This window comes from Mixophyes fleayi, chromosome 5, assembly GCF_038048845.1.
Source record: "Mixophyes fleayi isolate aMixFle1 chromosome 5, aMixFle1.hap1, whole genome shotgun sequence".
Lineage (NCBI taxonomy): Eukaryota > Metazoa > Chordata > Amphibia > Anura > Limnodynastidae > Mixophyes > Mixophyes fleayi.
In genome coordinates, this window is record NC_134406.1 from 212,759,284 (window position 1) to 212,778,269 (window position 18,986).

At 40.2% G+C, this 18,986-nt stretch overlaps 1 protein-coding gene across 2 annotated transcripts in view; it reads left to right on the forward strand.

The window, feature by feature from the left end:
* The window catches only part of LAMA3 (laminin subunit alpha 3), a 183,752-nt gene that overhangs the window by 143,114 nt on the left and 21,652 nt on the right, over window positions 1–18,986 (forward strand). For both annotated transcript variants that reach the window (XM_075213429.1, XM_075213427.1), the window contains exons 42-58: window positions 5,323–5,441; window positions 6,278–6,358; window positions 6,526–6,632; window positions 6,918–6,956; window positions 8,451–8,602; window positions 8,856–8,966; window positions 9,050–9,161; window positions 9,643–9,804; window positions 10,345–10,541; window positions 11,016–11,132; window positions 11,632–11,786; window positions 12,885–13,026; window positions 13,512–13,611; window positions 14,287–14,403; window positions 14,500–14,679; window positions 15,256–15,395; window positions 18,259–18,441. In XM_075213429.1, the coding sequence (XP_075069530.1) occupies window positions 5,323–5,441; window positions 6,278–6,358; window positions 6,526–6,632; window positions 6,918–6,956; window positions 8,451–8,602; window positions 8,856–8,966; window positions 9,050–9,161; window positions 9,643–9,804; window positions 10,345–10,541; window positions 11,016–11,132; window positions 11,632–11,786; window positions 12,885–13,026; window positions 13,512–13,611; window positions 14,287–14,403; window positions 14,500–14,679; window positions 15,256–15,395; window positions 18,259–18,441 (2,214 nt within the window). The remainder of the gene's footprint in view (window positions 1–5,322; window positions 5,442–6,277; window positions 6,359–6,525; window positions 6,633–6,917; window positions 6,957–8,450; window positions 8,603–8,855; window positions 8,967–9,049; window positions 9,162–9,642; window positions 9,805–10,344; window positions 10,542–11,015; window positions 11,133–11,631; window positions 11,787–12,884; window positions 13,027–13,511; window positions 13,612–14,286; window positions 14,404–14,499; window positions 14,680–15,255; window positions 15,396–18,258; window positions 18,442–18,986) is intronic.

Here is an 18,986-nt window from a genome sequence, read left to right on the forward strand (position 1 = left end):
GGAATGTGGTTACACAACCTGAGCTCTGTAACGAACTTAAACTTTAACTACAGCACATATATATATATATATATATATATATATATATATATATATATATATATATATACATATATATATATATATACATATATATACATATATGAAATGTATGTATTTTTCTCAGCACCATTTTACAACGCATATTACACCAGCTACTATAACCATCCCATTAAGTACACGTGTTCTTCTGCCACAATATCTTATCATAAATTCACAACAGGTCCACTTTATAAAGCCACAGCAGTCCCCAAAGTATGAAGCCACGTATTACATAGCCTACATATAATATAGTCATAGAAGGCTCTATATTATATAGCTACAATAGCCCCTATAGAGGAATGATTCTAGAGTTTCTATGGCTATAGGTGAAGCAGTAGAAATGCCTTGTAATACGTCCATCAGTAGCAATATGCTCATTATTAGGAATATACTGTACATACCACTAATAGTAATGCACATTAGCATGCTCTTCGGTAGTAATACCCAGTAATATACTCATGAGAAGAAAAGCAGAGCATTAATAGAAATAAATATAAAATGTGTATTTTCCCATTGTTTGTAATGTCCATTAGCTTACCAATCAGCGGTGATGCCCATTAACATGCCCAATAGCAGTTATGTCCCTATAGCATGCCCATACTATAGCAATATGCCCATCATCAGTGATGCTTAGCATTATGACTATCAAAAGTAATGCCCAGCAATATGCCCATCTGTAGTAATGTCCAACTCCCATTGTCTTATAGATTGTAAGCTTGTGAGCAGGGTTCTCTTACCTCTCTGTCTGTCTGTATTACCCAGTATTGTTTAATTAATGTTTGTTCCCAATTGTAAAGCGTCTGCGCAATTTGCTGGCGCTATGTAAATAAATGATGATGATGATGATAATTATGTAGTAATTCCTATTTGTTGCATATTGGTTGTTATATATAATTTAAATGCCCATCCGAAACACAGATATTTATCAAGGGACTTAAGAACAAAGTAATTGTATCTATGTAGCATGATGGTTCTTCATTACCAGAAAGACTGTGTAAAATAGACATTGCTAAGACATCTACTCCATCTGTAGAAAGCAAATAGAACATGTTTGCAGGTTTTCAGTATGAATTTACTAATTTGTTGTCTGCATGTGGAAACTGGCGGGCGTCATATGTGGATTATTACTTGCTGACAGTTAATCAGTATTTTTAAAGGATAATTGCTGAATTTAAGATATCTGAGCAAACAAGTAAAAATATAATAAGGAAATGAAATGCCTTAGATCAAGAAGAACTTCTGAACTTTCATGTTGAAGAGCAGATTTTGGTCTCCCTGTAACACATAGGTAGTGTGTAGTGTAAGCAGATGAGGTTAGGGAGTGGCCCAGACAACGGTTCTTTGCTCAGCCAGGACAAGCCATTACAGGCGTGTGCTGCTGGAGTATGAGGACATTTAATATCAGACTACAAGAACAATCAGTACTTCTGGATTTCATCATGTCTATGTAACACCCCCCTAGTGGTGTTTTAGTTAAACCTTTACCTCAGTGAATAGAGGAGGGGTCACCTAGAGGGTAAGATAGAAGTTTCTGAAAAGTTACATAAACTGGTTACCATGGTGATAACCCAGCCCAGCCTGTGAGACTAAGTGAGAGGAAGGAGGGGCTGTCATTAAGGGGGGATAGGAACTGAGAAGGAAGACACAGGAGAGGAGAGTTGTAGCTGGGGACCTGGGGTGGAAGCTCCCAGGCTCCCCCAGCATTGCCTGGAAGTCTGAGCATGGTGACTGAGCCAGGGCAAGGAATGTGTGCCCTGGATGAGGGGGAGAACCCCATGCCACTATAGAGAACCCAAGAGAGAGGGGGACACTTTGCATGGAAGAGGCCCTGGAGTGAGGGCTGCTACAAGAGGCCTGGTAGCTGTAGTGTCAGATCCTGAGGCTGAGAGTACACAGAGTGACGTGTCAGAGCACAGGAGACATCATCCCCGCAGAGGAGGGGTGAGCTGCAGTTGAGAGGTACACAGAGTGTGTCAGAGCTGCATTGAGGAGAGGCTGCCTGCCTATTAGCATCCATGCATGTGCCCCTGCAGAAAGGGTATCTGCAGTGAGTATGGAGTGTAAGAGAGACCAATGATTTATGTTATATAACATCTGGATAACATTAAGAACTGTGCAGGAGGAGTAATGAGATATATTTGCAACCATATTCGTATTGCTCATTAAGAACTGTGCTGGAGAGAGTAAGGAGCTGTACATATATTTCTTTATTGCTGCAACCATTATGATTATCGTGCTGGAGGAAGAGTGTAAATAAAGAGTTGAGTTTGTTATAGAGATGGTCTGGCGCCCAAATTATTGTGACTTCTATTACACTGCACCAAAGTGACATTACCTGTGTCCCACTAACTACAAAGAAACACCTGCATGTGCAGGGACCCCCTGATCATTTACACCCATGCCCATCAGCTAGCCAGGGCTTGAGAAGGAGGTGCACTGTGTACCCTTTGCACCCCACACTACACACAGTGACAGGGGGTTACATAATGGCGCCCAACGTGGGGCTCGAGCACAACAGATGGAGAAAGTGCTTGCAGGACACAGGAACTGAGAGCAGTGTGCCCAGCCGGAGAAACACCCTTGGGACACCATGTCTGACCGTCTCTAGGTGCCCAACAGAGACCAAGGGTAATGAGGAGGTAAAGCAAGTTGTTTGCTGAGTAGTTCTGTCCAGGACAGTATATGGAGCAGCAGTGTGCTTGTTGCTGAGACTTGTAGTGCCACTTATCCCAGCTGAGTGGGAAGCAAAAGAAGAAAAGGTTCAACATGTGAGGTGCAATTACAATGCAGTCTGTATATTGCCTTTCCTGAGGATTTGGGGAAGCAAAGAGAGGCAGATTGTGCAATGTGACGTCTGTATATTGCCCTTCCGGAGGATTAGGGGGAGCAAAGAAAGGCAGATCGTCCACGTTGGAGAGAAAGGGGGGGAAGACAACCCCGCTGGTCAAATGCCACCCCTGCATATATTGCTGAGATGTATTTGTTGGGAGGGGCCCACGAGAGCCACCTGTCTCTTTTTGACCCAGGAGGGGGGAGACATGGGCAGGCATGGGCAGGTGCTACATTGCTTTAGCATAAAGCCATATTTAAATGTACATTGAAAGAAAACAGGACACCTGTGACTCACATGTTTACATCCATTGGGGGTGTTGTGGGGTATGCAATGTGAAATGTGTTTTATATTGATACTGCCATTGTATTGCTATGTATGTATTCACTTTACACTGTGATTTTTCATGCAATAGTGATGTAGAAAAGTTTACATGTGTGTGGTCATATGTGAGTTAGGTGTGAGTGAGATTAGCTAGGCAGCCCCATTAGGTGTAGTTTAGGGTGCCCAGCTAATCGGGGGAGAATGTAACACCCCCCTAGTGGTGTTTTAGTTAAACCTTTACCTCAGTGAATAGAGGAGGGGTCACCTAGAGGGTAAGATAGAAGTTTCTGAAAAGTTACATAAACTGGTTACCATGGTGATAACCCAGCCCAGCCTGTGAGACTAAGTGAGAGGAAGGAGGGGCTGTCATTAAGGGGGGATAGGAACTGAGAAGGAAGACACAGGAGAGGAGAGTTGTAGCTGGGGACCTGGGGTGGAAGCTCCCAGGCTCCCCCAGCATTGCCTGGAAGTCTGAGCATGGTGACTGAGCCAGGGCAAGGAATGTGTGCCCTGGATGAGGGGACACTACACACAGTGACAGGGGGTTACATCTAAAAAAGGAAAAGCATGACTAATACCTAAATATGGGTCTGGAACATACCCATTACATTAGTACATTTAAGTGAGAACATAGCAATTACAACTATACTGTCTATTAAACGAACAAAATTGCAATTGTATAAAATAAAGCTGCTGGGACTTGCCAATATCAACATTACAAAATGCCCCAAACAGGGCCGGTCCCATAGTGGGTACCTTGGGCTGGGTCCCTGGGCCACCCGCATTTTTTTCCCTTTAAAATGTTGCTAATAGGCTACTGAGTCGAATCTTGCCCCTCCCTGGGCTAAGATTTACCAGCCCTCCCCTGGCCCCAAATATATACTACTAGCTACTATACATGATCTGGTAACTAACAGGGATAGTACATAACAGGCTCGGGCAGGGAGAGGGCAGAAGAAGCAACTGCCTGGGGCGCTGATTCAGATTTTTTTCCTCCCTGTTTTTTCACAGCTTGTTAGAGTTGTCTAAAGGCTAATTCCATAGCTGACACATGAATGCAAAATATTACTCCCAATTCCGCAGGTCCCCTGACTGTCTGCTACTGTACACTTCATATATATATATATATATACATACAAGTTAACCCGTGCATGATACTCATGCATTCTAGTCAAATAAAGCTACTTAAGGTGTTAAAAAGGTTCTTGTCATGCATTTGGGCCATAGCCCAGGCCTCCTCAGGGGAAGAGCGTTACTTTCCGACGTAAGCGCCCTTTTTTAACGTGGTTTTGTCCACATGTCACCACCTCATCATTTTTCTCCATCACCTCATCCTTCATCTTTATCGCCACATCTATCCAGATGTCCATCCAGACACAGGGATCTCTCTCAGCGGTCCTGAGTATCACACTCCTCTCACTCTGTCACCCCCGGCAACCACCAACCACTCCCCACTGTCACCCCCGGCAACCACCAACCACTCCCAACTGTCACTTCTCCTTCAAGAAATATATATATTTTTTTTTAAAATCTTTATAAACACTTTTAACAATTAACAAATTAAATTAACAAATTAAAAACATCTTAGTATACCAAATTTCAGCCCTTTCTGAGTTTTTTTGTCCACACACACTAAGAATTTAGTAGGTCAGTGTATAACTCCGCCCAGCAGGTGGCGCTGCAGCTTGATTTTTTTTTTTTTCACACACACAGACAGACTAACACACGCCACTAGGCTTTTATATTATATATATATATATATATATGTGTGTATATATATGTGTATATATATATGTGTATATATATATATATATATATATATATATATATATATATATATATGCATTGTGGTTTGGAGCTCACATATATCCCAGTTTTCCAGAACTATCCCACTTTTTCCAAACAAATTCTCAAGTGTATCCTTGGATTTTGATTTTTACTGAGAGTGGATAAATATAATTGTTTTGTAGTGTAGTGGTGCCAAGGTGGTGTATGCAGTTCAATGTGTATTTATTTGGAAGTGACTTTGTTCATAAATGTACATTATTATTTTATTAAGTGATAACTTTCCCTGATATTTTCCATAGAATTGCCAGCATAACACTGCAGGGGACAACTGTGAACTCTGCAAAGACGGCTACAGCGGGAATGTCACACAGGGGTCCTGCAGCGTATGTGCGTGTCCTCTTCCTGTGCTTTCAAACAGGTATTTTTAAGCAATTTGTATTAAATTACCCTATGATATAAGCTGACCATTGTTAGAAGCATGACATGTAGAGAAAGCAGTTATAAAGTATATACTACATATAAATGTATGTACTATATGACTCACAGAAATATGTGTCTGCATATGATGATCAGATACTGGTAGACGTACATGGAATAGTAACTATCATCCACAGGGTTATAGAACACTGACTATCTGGGAAAATATACTAAAATAAATAATTAGAAATGTATCAAATTTGCAATAACCAAGTGATGAAAAGAACATGATATAATTAATGACCATCTGTTAACCCTTCGCCCTGTTATGGGAACCTCTTTCTATTAGAATAATTAACATGCTGTAATATTATTCACTCAAATTGTCACTTACAGCCTGATTAGCAAGGCCCCTAAAAGCCCCACTCCTCATTCGGATGACTAAGGGCAGAGTCCTCGCTACTGGCTAGTACTCAAAGCAATGCCATCTCTAGTGCCCACTATACAAGCCTGTGCAATTCTGTTGGCTCTTGTATAAAGCCAAGCCCATCCTGGAGGTGCCAGCTATACAAACCTGAGCCAAATCCGTATTCAAAGTAGTCCATTCAGGTGAATAGTGTACAGCAAACCTACGTCATTGGTTGCTAGTGTACAGCTGACCTCCGGTCATTGGTTGCTAGTGTACAGCAGACCTAAGGTCATTTGTTGTTAGTGTTCAGCAGACCTACGGTCATTGGTTGTTCGTGTACAGCAGACCTCCGCTCATTGGTTGTTAATGTACAGCAGACCTACTGTCATTGCTTATACCTATGTTTCAACTTGCTTTGCTCTTTGCAGTTTTGCAACAGGATGTACTGGCAGTGGCAGGAACCTAAAGTGTTTTTGCAAACCAGGATATACCGGCTTCAACTGTGGAGAGTAAGTATCCAATTTGATCACCTACAGGACACAATATCAATTTGCTGTATGTTAATTTCAATGCAATAGATAAAGGTATAATGATCAAACCAACATATTCTAGCTTTGGTATGTACAATGTTATATAGAATTTACACTAAGGGCTTCTTTTTACACTCTTTATATAGGTGTGCACAAGGCTACTATGGCAATCCCTTGAGACTTGGTGGCAAATGTCAACCGTGCAACTGTGGTAATAATGGACAGCTGATCAGTTGTGACCCTTTAACAGGAGGTGAGAATGGTCATGAATGTCTGTTTCTAGAAAGTGACTCATGTTGATGTTGCTGGTCTCTAGTACATTGATACGCGGCATTCTCATGAATATTACACTTCAACTGCTGAATACTGTAACTCAGGCCTGTAATAATAGCATTGATTTGTCATATATCTCTTCATTCACTCTGGTACATGGAACTGACCGTCAATGTTTTATTATCATGGTTTGTTGAACACTTTTGGTAGATCAGAATCCATCAACGTAATATATTTTATAATATATATTGTTTTCTTTTTCCAGACTGCTTAGAAAATCCAAAAGACTCAGAAGAGGATGACTGTAAGTGATATGAACAGTTTTATGAACATTGTATATATAGAAACTGTTAAGATGGTAACTTAAGTTTTACATGATAGAAAACACATACACTATAATATACAGGAAAGTACGTCAAGCCTTATAATATGCAGGCTGCATAGTATAAGACTTGATGCAGCATCTATCACTTTGTGATGCTCACCACACCCATCATAAGCAGTATTATGGAGGATCCAGGTGCATCAGGATGTACAATTAATGAAATTAGGGACAATATGAATGGACTATTGTAAATATTATAGAAATTTAGAAAACTTCATAAGATCAGCAACTGCAGATCTCTACATTCATGTAATGGGGAGAACTATCCCCAGACAGCTCGGTTTACTTATCGAGAAAGGCCAGGAGGTCCAGCAGCCACAGTGGTATATCCTGCCAAACAAAGAGTCACATGAGTTAAATGGCTGGATACAACACTCTGCTGCTCAGCCCCTAGCCAAGGCCTAGTGATTCAGCCAGTAATTTTACAAACATGGACTCCGGAGACACAGCTCTAATTGAAAAATGCACAAATGTATCTCCCTCATGCATAAGAAAATAACACACCCACATTCTGCGTCTTGGAACTGCCCAGTAAGATCAGTCTGCACCTACCTTTACAGGTTGGTGGTCTCACTGGGAATTTACTGGATGTAATAGGTTAAAATGTCATCTAAAAAGCCTGTCGTTAATTTAAACTTTTTGGCACTTTTCCTAAAATACTGTTCGGTCCAGCCACATTTATGGCTTTTCCCCTAATCAGAAAAGAGTGAGGAGATATGGAGAATGTCTTTATTACACCTGGCACTTCTGTGTGCTGTAATATTTATCACATGGGTATTTGTATATGAGTACATTTACCACATAAAATATGCCCAGATGGTAAAAAGACCATTCCCTTGGAAATGTAGGATGATTCCTCCTGAGCGGCTTCCATCTGAAAAAACAGGGAATGTTATGTAAATATGCCCGTTCCATACCTTGAATGTCATTTAAATATCTCATCCCTCGTCCCTCAAGTATGCGGATACAGTATAATGTGCAGGAGTGCGCCCAGCATACATTTACCTAGGAAAACCTCAGTCTACCCATCAGTAGATACGGAATTTTGCACCCTCTGCAAATGCCGATATCTTGGTACACTTCTCAGAAAGTCGGGTACATTTCCACAATAATTGGTGTATGACAGAACAGCAGAGGTGTTGTGGGGTTGCTTATCGGCATGTTCAGAAAGACCCTTATAAATCCAGTAAATGTGAGCTTTTCAGAACAGGCCAGCAAGAGAGACGGATTAAATTAGCACAAACAACATAGAGCTACACCAGGACTCGTGCAGCTTAGTCACACCGAATAAAGATTCAGTTAGTGGTTGAAAGATGAGAAAAACCTATAAATCTAACACCGTCTTCAGTTATAATATAGTGGTTTAGGTGTTAAGTCATGATGGCGTGTCTGAATATAATTACTTCATTCCAGTATGTGATAGCTGTGTCAACACTCTCGTGATGGACTTAATGACAATGAGCGATGAACTCAACCTGATCAAAGCCAGGCTGCAGAGTGTCAATGCCACCAGTAAGGCTCTGGAACAGCTCAGAGCTTTGGAAGCTCGCATCCGGGAAGTAAAGGTAAGTGGATCTGTCCTCACTTGGACGCTGCACCTGGGCATTGGCAGCCATGTTGCGGCACCAGCTAGTATGGGACAACTTCTCTTCTATAACAACATACAGAAAATGTAGCACGTGAGATGCTGCTGACAGCTTATAGAATCCGGTCTAAATAAGTAACAATAGTAAACAAACCACGATACCCTGTTGTAGTTTGTAAGAGAAAAGGACCATGCTGAGAAGTATTACAGATATTGCTGGTTTTACATTGCAGCGACAGTATGACAGCTACAGCAGTAAGCTCACAAGTCAGCGTCTAAAGGTGAACAGTGTGGAGACAGAAACCAACAGCCTCAAACAGCAGATAGCAGCTCTGCTTGAAAAGGTAAATGATGTAACATCTATGCTGATAGGCCAAGCACTACAGACATGCATTAAGTTATATTTATTCAATCTCCTTACTTTCAGGCTGAAATGAATTCTAAGAAATATGCCACCATCATGATGAATGCTGAAGATACCTTCCGTAATGCCAGTCACATGCTGCTGACCATAGATCTTCTCCTGAAGAACATCAACAGTATGTCATTCATGACTTTTATCAATCACCTACAGCTCAGCAACGCTAATCCAAAATATATCGCATTCTCTAGAATAAGATGATCTGTGAGAAACACAGTGATATACAACTACACTGCAATGCAACAATTGTATTGGAATGTAGTTGTACTAGTCACAGATCACCAGTTTGTTCCGATCTCCTGCTCTGCATCCAAAGCTACGGATCTAGAATAATAAGCACTGGAACTGCAATTGTCATAGGAAAAACAAGACAGAGTATTGCAGTTTTATTAATAGCAAGTGGCAGTGATGACAAATGCTTGTTTACCTTGCTGGAGACAGAGCATTTTGGATTTAATTTAAATATTTAAATTAAAATGTAGAATTATTACAAAGCGTTGTTCTTTTTCCTCCTGCTGCACAGCTGCTAGTCTAGGAGCTGTAATGTATTATTATAATATTGCTTGTGTGCACATGATATAATCTTGTCATTTTTCCAGTTCTCATTAAGAATATGGGAACTGCAACTGGAGGCGTTTTACCTTCTGGAGAAATAACCAAGAACATGGCGGAAGCTCAACGAATGATAAACGAGATGCGAAAACGCAACTTCAACGCACAGAAAAAGGAAGCAGAAAAGGAGAAAGAAGACGCCAAATCTTGTAAGTTTTATTGTTATTTAGATCTGTCCAACATGGGCATGTTAGGGTCCTAAAGGTCAGGGACCTGATTCATTAAGGATCTTAAATTAAGAAGTTTCTTATTTAAGTCTCCTGGACAAAACCATGTTACAATGCAAGGGGTGCAAATTAGTATTCTGTTTTGCACATAAGTTAAATACTGACTGTTTTTTCATGTAGCACACAAATATCAACTTTAAATTTCAGTGTACAAATAAGCTATCAAGTATTTGTGTGCTACATGAAAAAACAGTCAGTATTTAACTTATGTGCAAAACAGAATACTAATTTGCACCCCTTGCATTGTAACATGGTTTTGTCCAGGAGACTTAAATAAGAAACTTCTTAATTTAAGATCCTTTATGAATCAGGCCCCAGGTCTTTATCCGTTCCCAAGCATAGTGGATATAAGGGGGTACGGGTCAGGTTGTAGTTTTATCAAGTGATTTCCTATTGGAGACGGCTTGTTTGCTGTCCCTTCATGTCATACAATAATTTATTCCCGATGATTCCTATCCTTAGTGCTCAACCGTGTGAGGAGTCAGTTCCAGAAGCACCTGGACCAACATAAGGACCTAATAAAAGAAATTACAAAATCAATAAAAGATTATGAAGCAAAAATAAATGATCTCCGAGATGCACTGACTGAGGCATCGGGGCATACTAAGCAAGCAAATGACATCAATAAAGACAACGCCATGATCCTTGAAGATATTAAGGTAAGTAAGCAGCATATATTTGTTGTGGCAGCTCCCTGACAAACCATTATTTATTTTACCTTCAAGGATTATGATTTAGCATTGTTATATATAAATGATATATTTATTTTTGTCCAAAGAGATGGGAAGAAATATTCTATTGTCTTTTTATATTTCAAAACCTTTCCTATTGCATTGAAAGTTTTTAGAGCCTTATTGGAAGAGCCCCTGTCCTGCCTGGGCCCGGTAAGAAAGCAATGTCTTCCGATAAGGTTATAAAGGGCTACTTTTGGGTAATTAGCCATCGGTCATATGACCCTGGTTTAATTGCCCCCTAGGCATGCAATGCAAGACTACTCGTTACATGAAAGTTGTTACAACTACAAACCATTTGAACATTTGTCAGATCCATGATTCTACCGTGGGCTTTTATTAGGGTTTGACCTACTAATAGTTATTGCAATATAATGTGATTTTATTCCGCAATGATTCTAGAATAAAGCTGCTGATTTAAGCAGACAACAAAAAGAGGCAACAGCTCATCTGAAAGCAGCAGAGACCAGCCTGGGACAGACCAGCAGTATGTTGAGGCTGCTGCAGAAAAGTAAAGAGGTAGGTTCTATATGTAAAGGATGTAAGTGTAAAGTGCAAGGAACATACATGTTAGTAAAGGCACATATGTAATTATACAACAAATTGTCTTATGAAAAAGATGACTTAGTAATGACTGAAATGTGAACAGTATCTGTGCTATTATGCTTTGGAAAATAAATGTGGAAGTAAACCTAGTCAGAAACATTGGGGATAGTTACTGAAATAGATGAAAAGAACCTGGCATAATAAGGGGTTACCGGAGAATGTTTTGCAGGACCAAAGGTGCTTGCACCAAAGAGCTTACAATCCAGTTTAGCAACTTTTGCATTAATGGTTAATTTCCAAGTTACTGTCTTTTTTCATTAATACACCTTGATATACCTTTACGTTAGAATAATTCATGTAAGAAGTTATGTCATTCCAGCTGTATAGAAATAAATGAAAGGCATAACTAAAATAACAAAGTTGATATTTTTTTTCACCAATTTAATTTTACTATTATTTAAACACAAAAAAGGAATATGAAAAACTTGCTGCTCAGCTGGATGGCGCTAAGCAAGAGCTGAATGAGAAAGTAACCACACTCTCCCAAGCAGCCAGTAAGGAACCTTTGGTGATAATGGCAGAGAAGCACGCACAGTCCCTGCAGGACCTGGCCAATCAGCTGGTAGAGTGAGTACGACATAGCTATTTGTACTTATGACATCATTGTCGTAGCAGAAGGAGCCAATGGGTGTCACTTTCACGGTGTTCAAGAATCCTACTAAATCCCCTCCCCTCCCAATAATAGCGTTTCATAAATGCTGTATAGAGGGAAGGGTGGGGGGTGCAACTGAAGGGACTCTCGCCAAAGTACAATTATTGGGCAAGAGGGGAATCCACTGACTCCATATTTTTTAAATGTTCACAGAGACATTTAAGTGTTTAGAATTCCTGCTTAGTCCAACAACAAGGAAAAAAACAGGAGAAAGAAAGAAGCGCAGAAAGGGAGACCCTCTCAAGGATAAAATAGACAATACCACTGTGCAGCAATATAAACATATATAAAAATTATTTATTTAATTAAAAACACAGAAAAACCATATAAAACATAAGAGTTGTATCATAAAACAAAATTAAATTAAAATTCACTCCATATAGGGTTAATGAGGACCAATCATAGTATTAAATTAAAAAACACGCTTATTTCTTTCTGCTGTTTTTTTTTCTTTTGAGTTTAATTAATTAGAAGTTGCAACACAACAACCTTTTAAAGACGCTGCATGGAACCTCTCTGAAGGTGTTAATGGTGGTTTAATATTGTTCTGGTAATTATTTTATCCTCATACGCTCTGTTAGATCTGGTTTACTTATAGTCAGCACCAGGTTGACTCCTATTCCTGTTTGGAATAGGTTTGAAATAACTTTTTTTGTCCTACAACAAAGAGCAATTACAGCACAAATATAAATAAGTAGAAATCAATACACTCACCAGCAATGTATTTTGAGCCCCCTTCTATATTTATTTATGGTTCATTAAAGCCACGGCACTGGTCATCCTGTGAGTGCAGTCATCCTTACAACCCTAGTACAAAACAATTCTGGTCCAAATTAAATTAAGCTTACAAGATATAGTGTTGGCTTTGTTTCTGTGTGCGGTACAGGGACCAGCAAGCAGGAGATTTCTGTGTCTTAATATATGTTAAGATTTTATGCTAAATTTGGTCCAGCAAATCATATTAATATCTGAAGGTTTATAATATATATTGACCTTTGTTATGTAATTCACAGCATCAAGAGGAACACCAGCAATGAAGAACTGGTGTGCTGTGCTGCCGATGCTGCCACTGCTTATGATGATATCATAAAAGCTGTGAAGGCTGCAGATGAGGCTTCAAAGCAGGCAAAGTCAGCAGCTACTTCAGCCCTGCAAGTAAGTCTGATCGCATGCATGACATGTTGTAGTATAGTTGTGTGTCATTGTTCCATCTAGCCTGTTTCATGCACACCCCCTGGTTATCAGAGACCAGCCTAGGCTCGAGCATGGATACACAGCACTTTGCCCCAAAATATGTCCTAGGATGACTTGATTTTGCATATATTTATTTAAATGTGCACCTGTTACCTTTGGGAAGAGTAATCAATAGGAAACCGATTGTAGCATTTACAACTCCTGGCTATTGGAGTGTAGCTGTGTAAGATTAATCTGCTTCACTTGACTGAGAGTTAAAAAACGACAAGGGATTACAGAATCAGTTACAGAATCTAGCCACAAGGTGGAGCAAGAAGCTTGATTGTGACTCACTGTCCCAAAGCACAAAATTCACTTTCTACAATTATTTATTTACTCAGAACTTACATTTCCAAGTGACTCTTCCCATATAATGTATCTCATTAACATTGTTTTCTTTATTTTAGAAAGTACAAAAGGAAGACTTACCTGGAAAAGCCAAAACATCATTGGCAGAATCAGAATCACTGTTGAGTCAGGCACGGAAAACACAAAAATCACTACGAGGTACAACTGAACCTGCTAATTTAATTTATTACAAGACTGGGGGTATTTGCAAATTCTTAGTTATGGTGTTTTAGTAACGATTGAATTGTCTTGTCCTTTTAGTCTACAAAATATTGTAACCTTTTGTAGGGGTCTTGCTGCTAGTTAAAGTGCACTGGTTGCCTAAACACAGTGGAAGCAGCCATTTTGTGAGCCAACCACTACTAGTGCCCCTGTGGTATCACTGGTTCTTACCGACAAAAATGTCTGTCTCCAATTTGTGTATGTGATGGGTCTGGGAATCTTTTGGGAACTGAGAAACCATTTAAGCAACGCAGTAAAATTATTTTATATTATTTATTACTCATACTTGCCTACTTTCGGCAAGTGTAATCCAGGAGAGGGGGGTGACTTGAGGGTGGGAGGGGGCGGAGCGCGGCCAAACGAGGCATTTTGGCCCCGCCCCGTGACCTAAATGACCGTTTGTCGTGGGGGGCGTGGCCAAAATGACCCAATTCACTGAGAATCGCGTCATTTAGGCTAGGCAGTTGCGGGATGCGGGAGACTTGCCTGCTCTCCCGGGAGTTCATGAGACCAATCGAATTTCGGGAGACTCCAGGAAAGTTGGCAAGTATGTTATTACCATATTTTCATGCTATTAGTGTTTGTACCTTATTTATGTATTTTTGCACCTAGATATAAACCCAGACCTTGAAGATATGAAGGACAGATTGACGGAGGCCACAGATAAGAAGAAGACACTGTCAGGTGACCTCACAGCTCTACAAAACAGTATCAATGAGATAAAAAGAGGTAAGTGTCTTGTCTTCTCCATACATTCTACCTGATAGTCTGTCCATCTCGGTTACTTACTCTCACTAACTTACCAACATTGCTATTGCCTTTCAGATGACATCGAGAAATTGATCAATAACGCTAAGGACATAGTTACCAACGCAAATGGAATTACAAATAATGTCCAAGCAGAATTAAAACCCATTAAAGAAGATGTGGATAATCTTAAGGGTACAATTGGAACGGCACAGAATGCGAACTTCAATGAGGCTTTAAATGAGGCGACCAATTCTGGTGAGCAGTTAGCAGCACCCAAACCTGTAGCATATTGATGTATTCATTCACATTGTGAAACCATTGTCTAGCGCTGAGTAGTTCATTATCATCTGCTGCGCTGTATGGATTATATGGGGCGTATTCAATTGTTAGCGGTAACGCTGATAAACGAGCGCTCAAAAAATCTTACCGTTAATACGGTATTTACTCGCGGAATTTCAGCTCGCAGCCCCCTGAGCGGCCAGCTGAAATTTCGCGAGTAAACTACCGTATTAATGCTTTTTGCGCGCAATATTACCGTATAAACGGTAATATTTTTTGAGCGCTCGTTTATCAGCGTTACCGCTAACAATTGAATACGCCCATTAGTGTTCTTAGTTATCTCTATTTCAATTATTATTAAAATAGTACATATTTAACACATGAAAAAAATCTGCATTAAACATTTTTTATATCTTCATATATATTTAAAATATTTTAAAACAGCCAATGTTTTTATTACTTATCGCTCAAATCTAAGTAAATATCTATATTACATAGTTTTATTATGATGTTTGATTGGCTTTTTAATTTACATTATGTTTTAAATCTCAGTAAAGAAACTAACCGGAAGCCTGCCCGATGTCTTTGAGGCCATGAACCGGATAAATGATCTAATGCCCTTAGGAAACATCTCTGAGAGTGTGAGTCGTATAAGGGAACTAATTCAACAGGCGCGTGATGCTGCAAATAAGGTGAGTTCTGTGCTACGCTAGATCATCTGGGATAAGTTTCCTATGTCAAGGAAAACTTCCCACCTCTATTTTCCAAAACACAATCCGATTTGGCATCCTGGAACCGTCTCATCATCTCATGGCTGGGTAGGATCATAGCAGTTAAAATGAATATCATACCCAAATGGTTATATCTCTTCCAAACTCTACCAGTTGCTGTCCCTGCCATCCTCCTATCCAATATCCAGAAAGCTCTGACACGTTTTATTTGGAATCACAGGCCCCCAAGGGTCTCGCTCAACATTCTCAAAAAACCCATCTCTAGTGGAGGCAGGGGACTACCTGATATTAAGTTATATTATCTGGCTTCCCATTTCTCACAAATTGTTGCTTCATACGCCCCCTCAGGTTCCACCTCATGGCTTGACCTAGAGGCGGCACATTTAGCTCTCCCTGATTTCACCTCACTATGGGGTCTATCCCCTATACACCGTCCCCCTCCATCCAAACTACTTCCTACCACTAAATTTGATATCAAGATTTGGGATTCTCACTCCTTCAAACTGAAACTCACATCTGCCCTTTCCCCCCTGACTCCCATTTGGTTTAACCCTATATTTCCTCCTGGCCTCTCCAAGATACGACACCGCCATTGGACTCAAGCTGGGCTCAAATTTCCATCAGATTTCTCTAAACAAGGCCAGTGGCTTCCGCTAGCAGAACTCCAACCTCCCCCCCCAGCTCGAGTGCTTAACCCTTTCGAGTTCTTCCAAATTACCCACTTTTTACGTTCCCTACCACCCAAATTTCTACTACGTCCCCTTACCCCATTCGAAAATCTTTGCAAACTTCACCCTATAGATAGGGGTATGATATCACAACTTTATAATATCTTTCTTGAATCCACTATCCATCCACAACTCTCACATGAAGCTGACTGGGAGAGGGACTTGGGCCCCCCCCCAGATGAGGAGGCCTGGGAGGACATGAGACTGGGGATAGCTAAGAGCTCCATATCGACTAAACTAAAAGAGACATCCTATAAAATCTATTATCGCTGGTATTATACCCCTACCCGTCTCCACGCAATGTTCCCCTCCTCGTCACCCGACTGCTGGCGGAGCTGTGGCCACAGGGGATCAATGCTACACATTTGGTGGACTTGCCCAGTTATCACCCCCTTCTGAGAAGCGATCCATGGCTTTATCAACACTCTATTTGAGGCTCCCGTGGCGAAAGACCCCTGGATCTTCCTCCTATGTTATCCCCCCCCAGACCTTGATAAATTTTCTAGAAAACTAATTGCACATATCCTCACAGCCGCTAAATCCCTTATAGCCCTTAATTGGAAACGTACCTCTTCTCCATCTCTCTCTGCCCTTAAAAAGCAAATCTGGCACGTAGCAGCCATGGAAGAAATTACGTACTATTTACATGACAGAGGTTACGCTTTCAACCAGGTGTGGGCTCCTTGGCAGTTCGCAGCACGCTCGTTCCCCTCTGGCCCTTAATGACTCCGTTGTGACCCATGTGCGGCGGGCAGGATTCGGTCCCCGTCCCATCATCCCCTGACCCTCTAACATTCATAATCTCACCTCCTTTACGATTACACTCATACATCAACCTTTGTGGTCTTCCCTTTCCCTTCCCTCCTAATTCTCCTTCACCCCTCCCCCTTCCATTCTACTTTTTCCATTGCTGTATTTTACATTTATACAAAAGTATAAAAGGAAAATTTGGTCAATGTATCTCTCATGTTGTCAAAAAAAAAAACCTTTTTCTTTAGACTACATTACAATGTTAACACCCTTCTATGTATACTTTGTAAACTTTTGACTTCGTATTATATATACCTTTTCCTGTTTGACCATTCAAAATAAAGAATTTAAAAAAAAAAAAAAAATAGTGTTCTGTGCCAAAGCTATTAGAAGTGTTTGTTATTACATTTGTGTTTGGATTTCTGTTATAAAGGTGATACATTTGAGGTCATTTCTAAGAACTGGTGCTCAAGAAAAAGGTTTTGTGCTACCCACAGTGAATAATCAGGGAATTGCTTTCATCTTTATAACTATACTAGAAAAGTGACAGAATCTGCACCAATCTTCGTAAATGCCCTCTAGCTTCATAGAATGTTGTGAACAATGCTACCCAGTAATGGGCATTTAACAAGCGAAGGCTTAGGTCACATGGGCATCACTTATACAGTATATCCATTTTCATACAGCAGTACTTAATCTAACTATGTGGGCATACAAAGTGCCCAGTGACATTAGCTAAAGAGAGCTCATTAACAAAATTCCCTTATTTTAAGGGTCAATTTGACCACTAATTTCCTCTTAAATTGTATCTACTTGAAAAAATGTTCAAAGTAATCAAAAATGAAAAGGCTAAAGCACAAATTGTTCAGGTTAATATATGTGTTTTGCAGAACTTCCTGTAGATTATAGTTTTAACCTGAAGTTTATATTTAATTGTTTCATATACTGTACTTTTAGGGGGGAATTTAATTAGCCGCGAAGTGTCTCATTGACGTTCCGGCAGGCATTTTTACAGCAATCTCCGCTCATTTTTCCTCGTACCCCATAGAGGTTTGAGGAAAAATGAGAGAAGATTTCTACCGTAATTGCCGGCAGGGTGCACGGCGCCATGTCCGCACGTCTCATCGCCGCCAATTGATTTCCCTCTTAGTCTAAGAAAATATAGTTTGTAAATGTGTGTTTTAAAACACCCTCTTACTAATTGTGTGATCATATGTAATTTGAACTTAATGCAGCTGTCTTTTGTAAATGGCAATGCAGGTATTTGGATATTATAGTACACACATATGTAACACTGCAGCATTAATGTATGATGCCAATTCACATCTTTGGTTATCTCTTTGTAGGTTGTAGTACCAATGAGGTTTGATGGCAACTCTGGAGTTGAAGTGCGGCCCCCGAGCAACTTGGAAGATTTAAGGGCCTACACATCTCTATCATTCTTTCTTCAAAAGCCCAAAAATCGTGGAGACCGCCGGAAACGTCAGCTGTCTTCAAACATGTTTGTCATGTACTTGGGCAGTAAAGACGTAAGTATCACGTCAACATCAAAAGAGAGAACAACCACATGAAGAAATGAGACATTGTGTAGATACAAACACCTATCTCAGGATGGAAATGTTTAAAAATACTGTGTGTTACATTTCAACACTTTATAACAATGAATATTTAAATTTTGATGCTCTATATGGCATTAATATTTTCATGTCAGTTTATAAATGACAAGAAGACAAACTTTACAAAATATCCATAACACTAAATCAGCTTGGTCCCTCTGTGCACCTTAATTTATGCACCTAGATTTCCACCACAATGCATGGGTTTGCGAGGCAGTAGAGCATTATGTGCAGAGCACTGACCTAGCTGAAGACTTGTGTATAAGGAGGGAGTCCCTCTCTAAGCGGGAAGCAGGTGCACCAGTCTATTTAGTTCTGTGGATCAGTGCAGAAAAAGAGATCTCATTTTGCTTAGCGAGATTGCTGAAATAAAGCGGTGGAGAGAGGACATGTATTGAAACATTTCTTACTGTACCCAGCATTTTTCACTCCACAGAAGGACTTGAATATTGCACCAG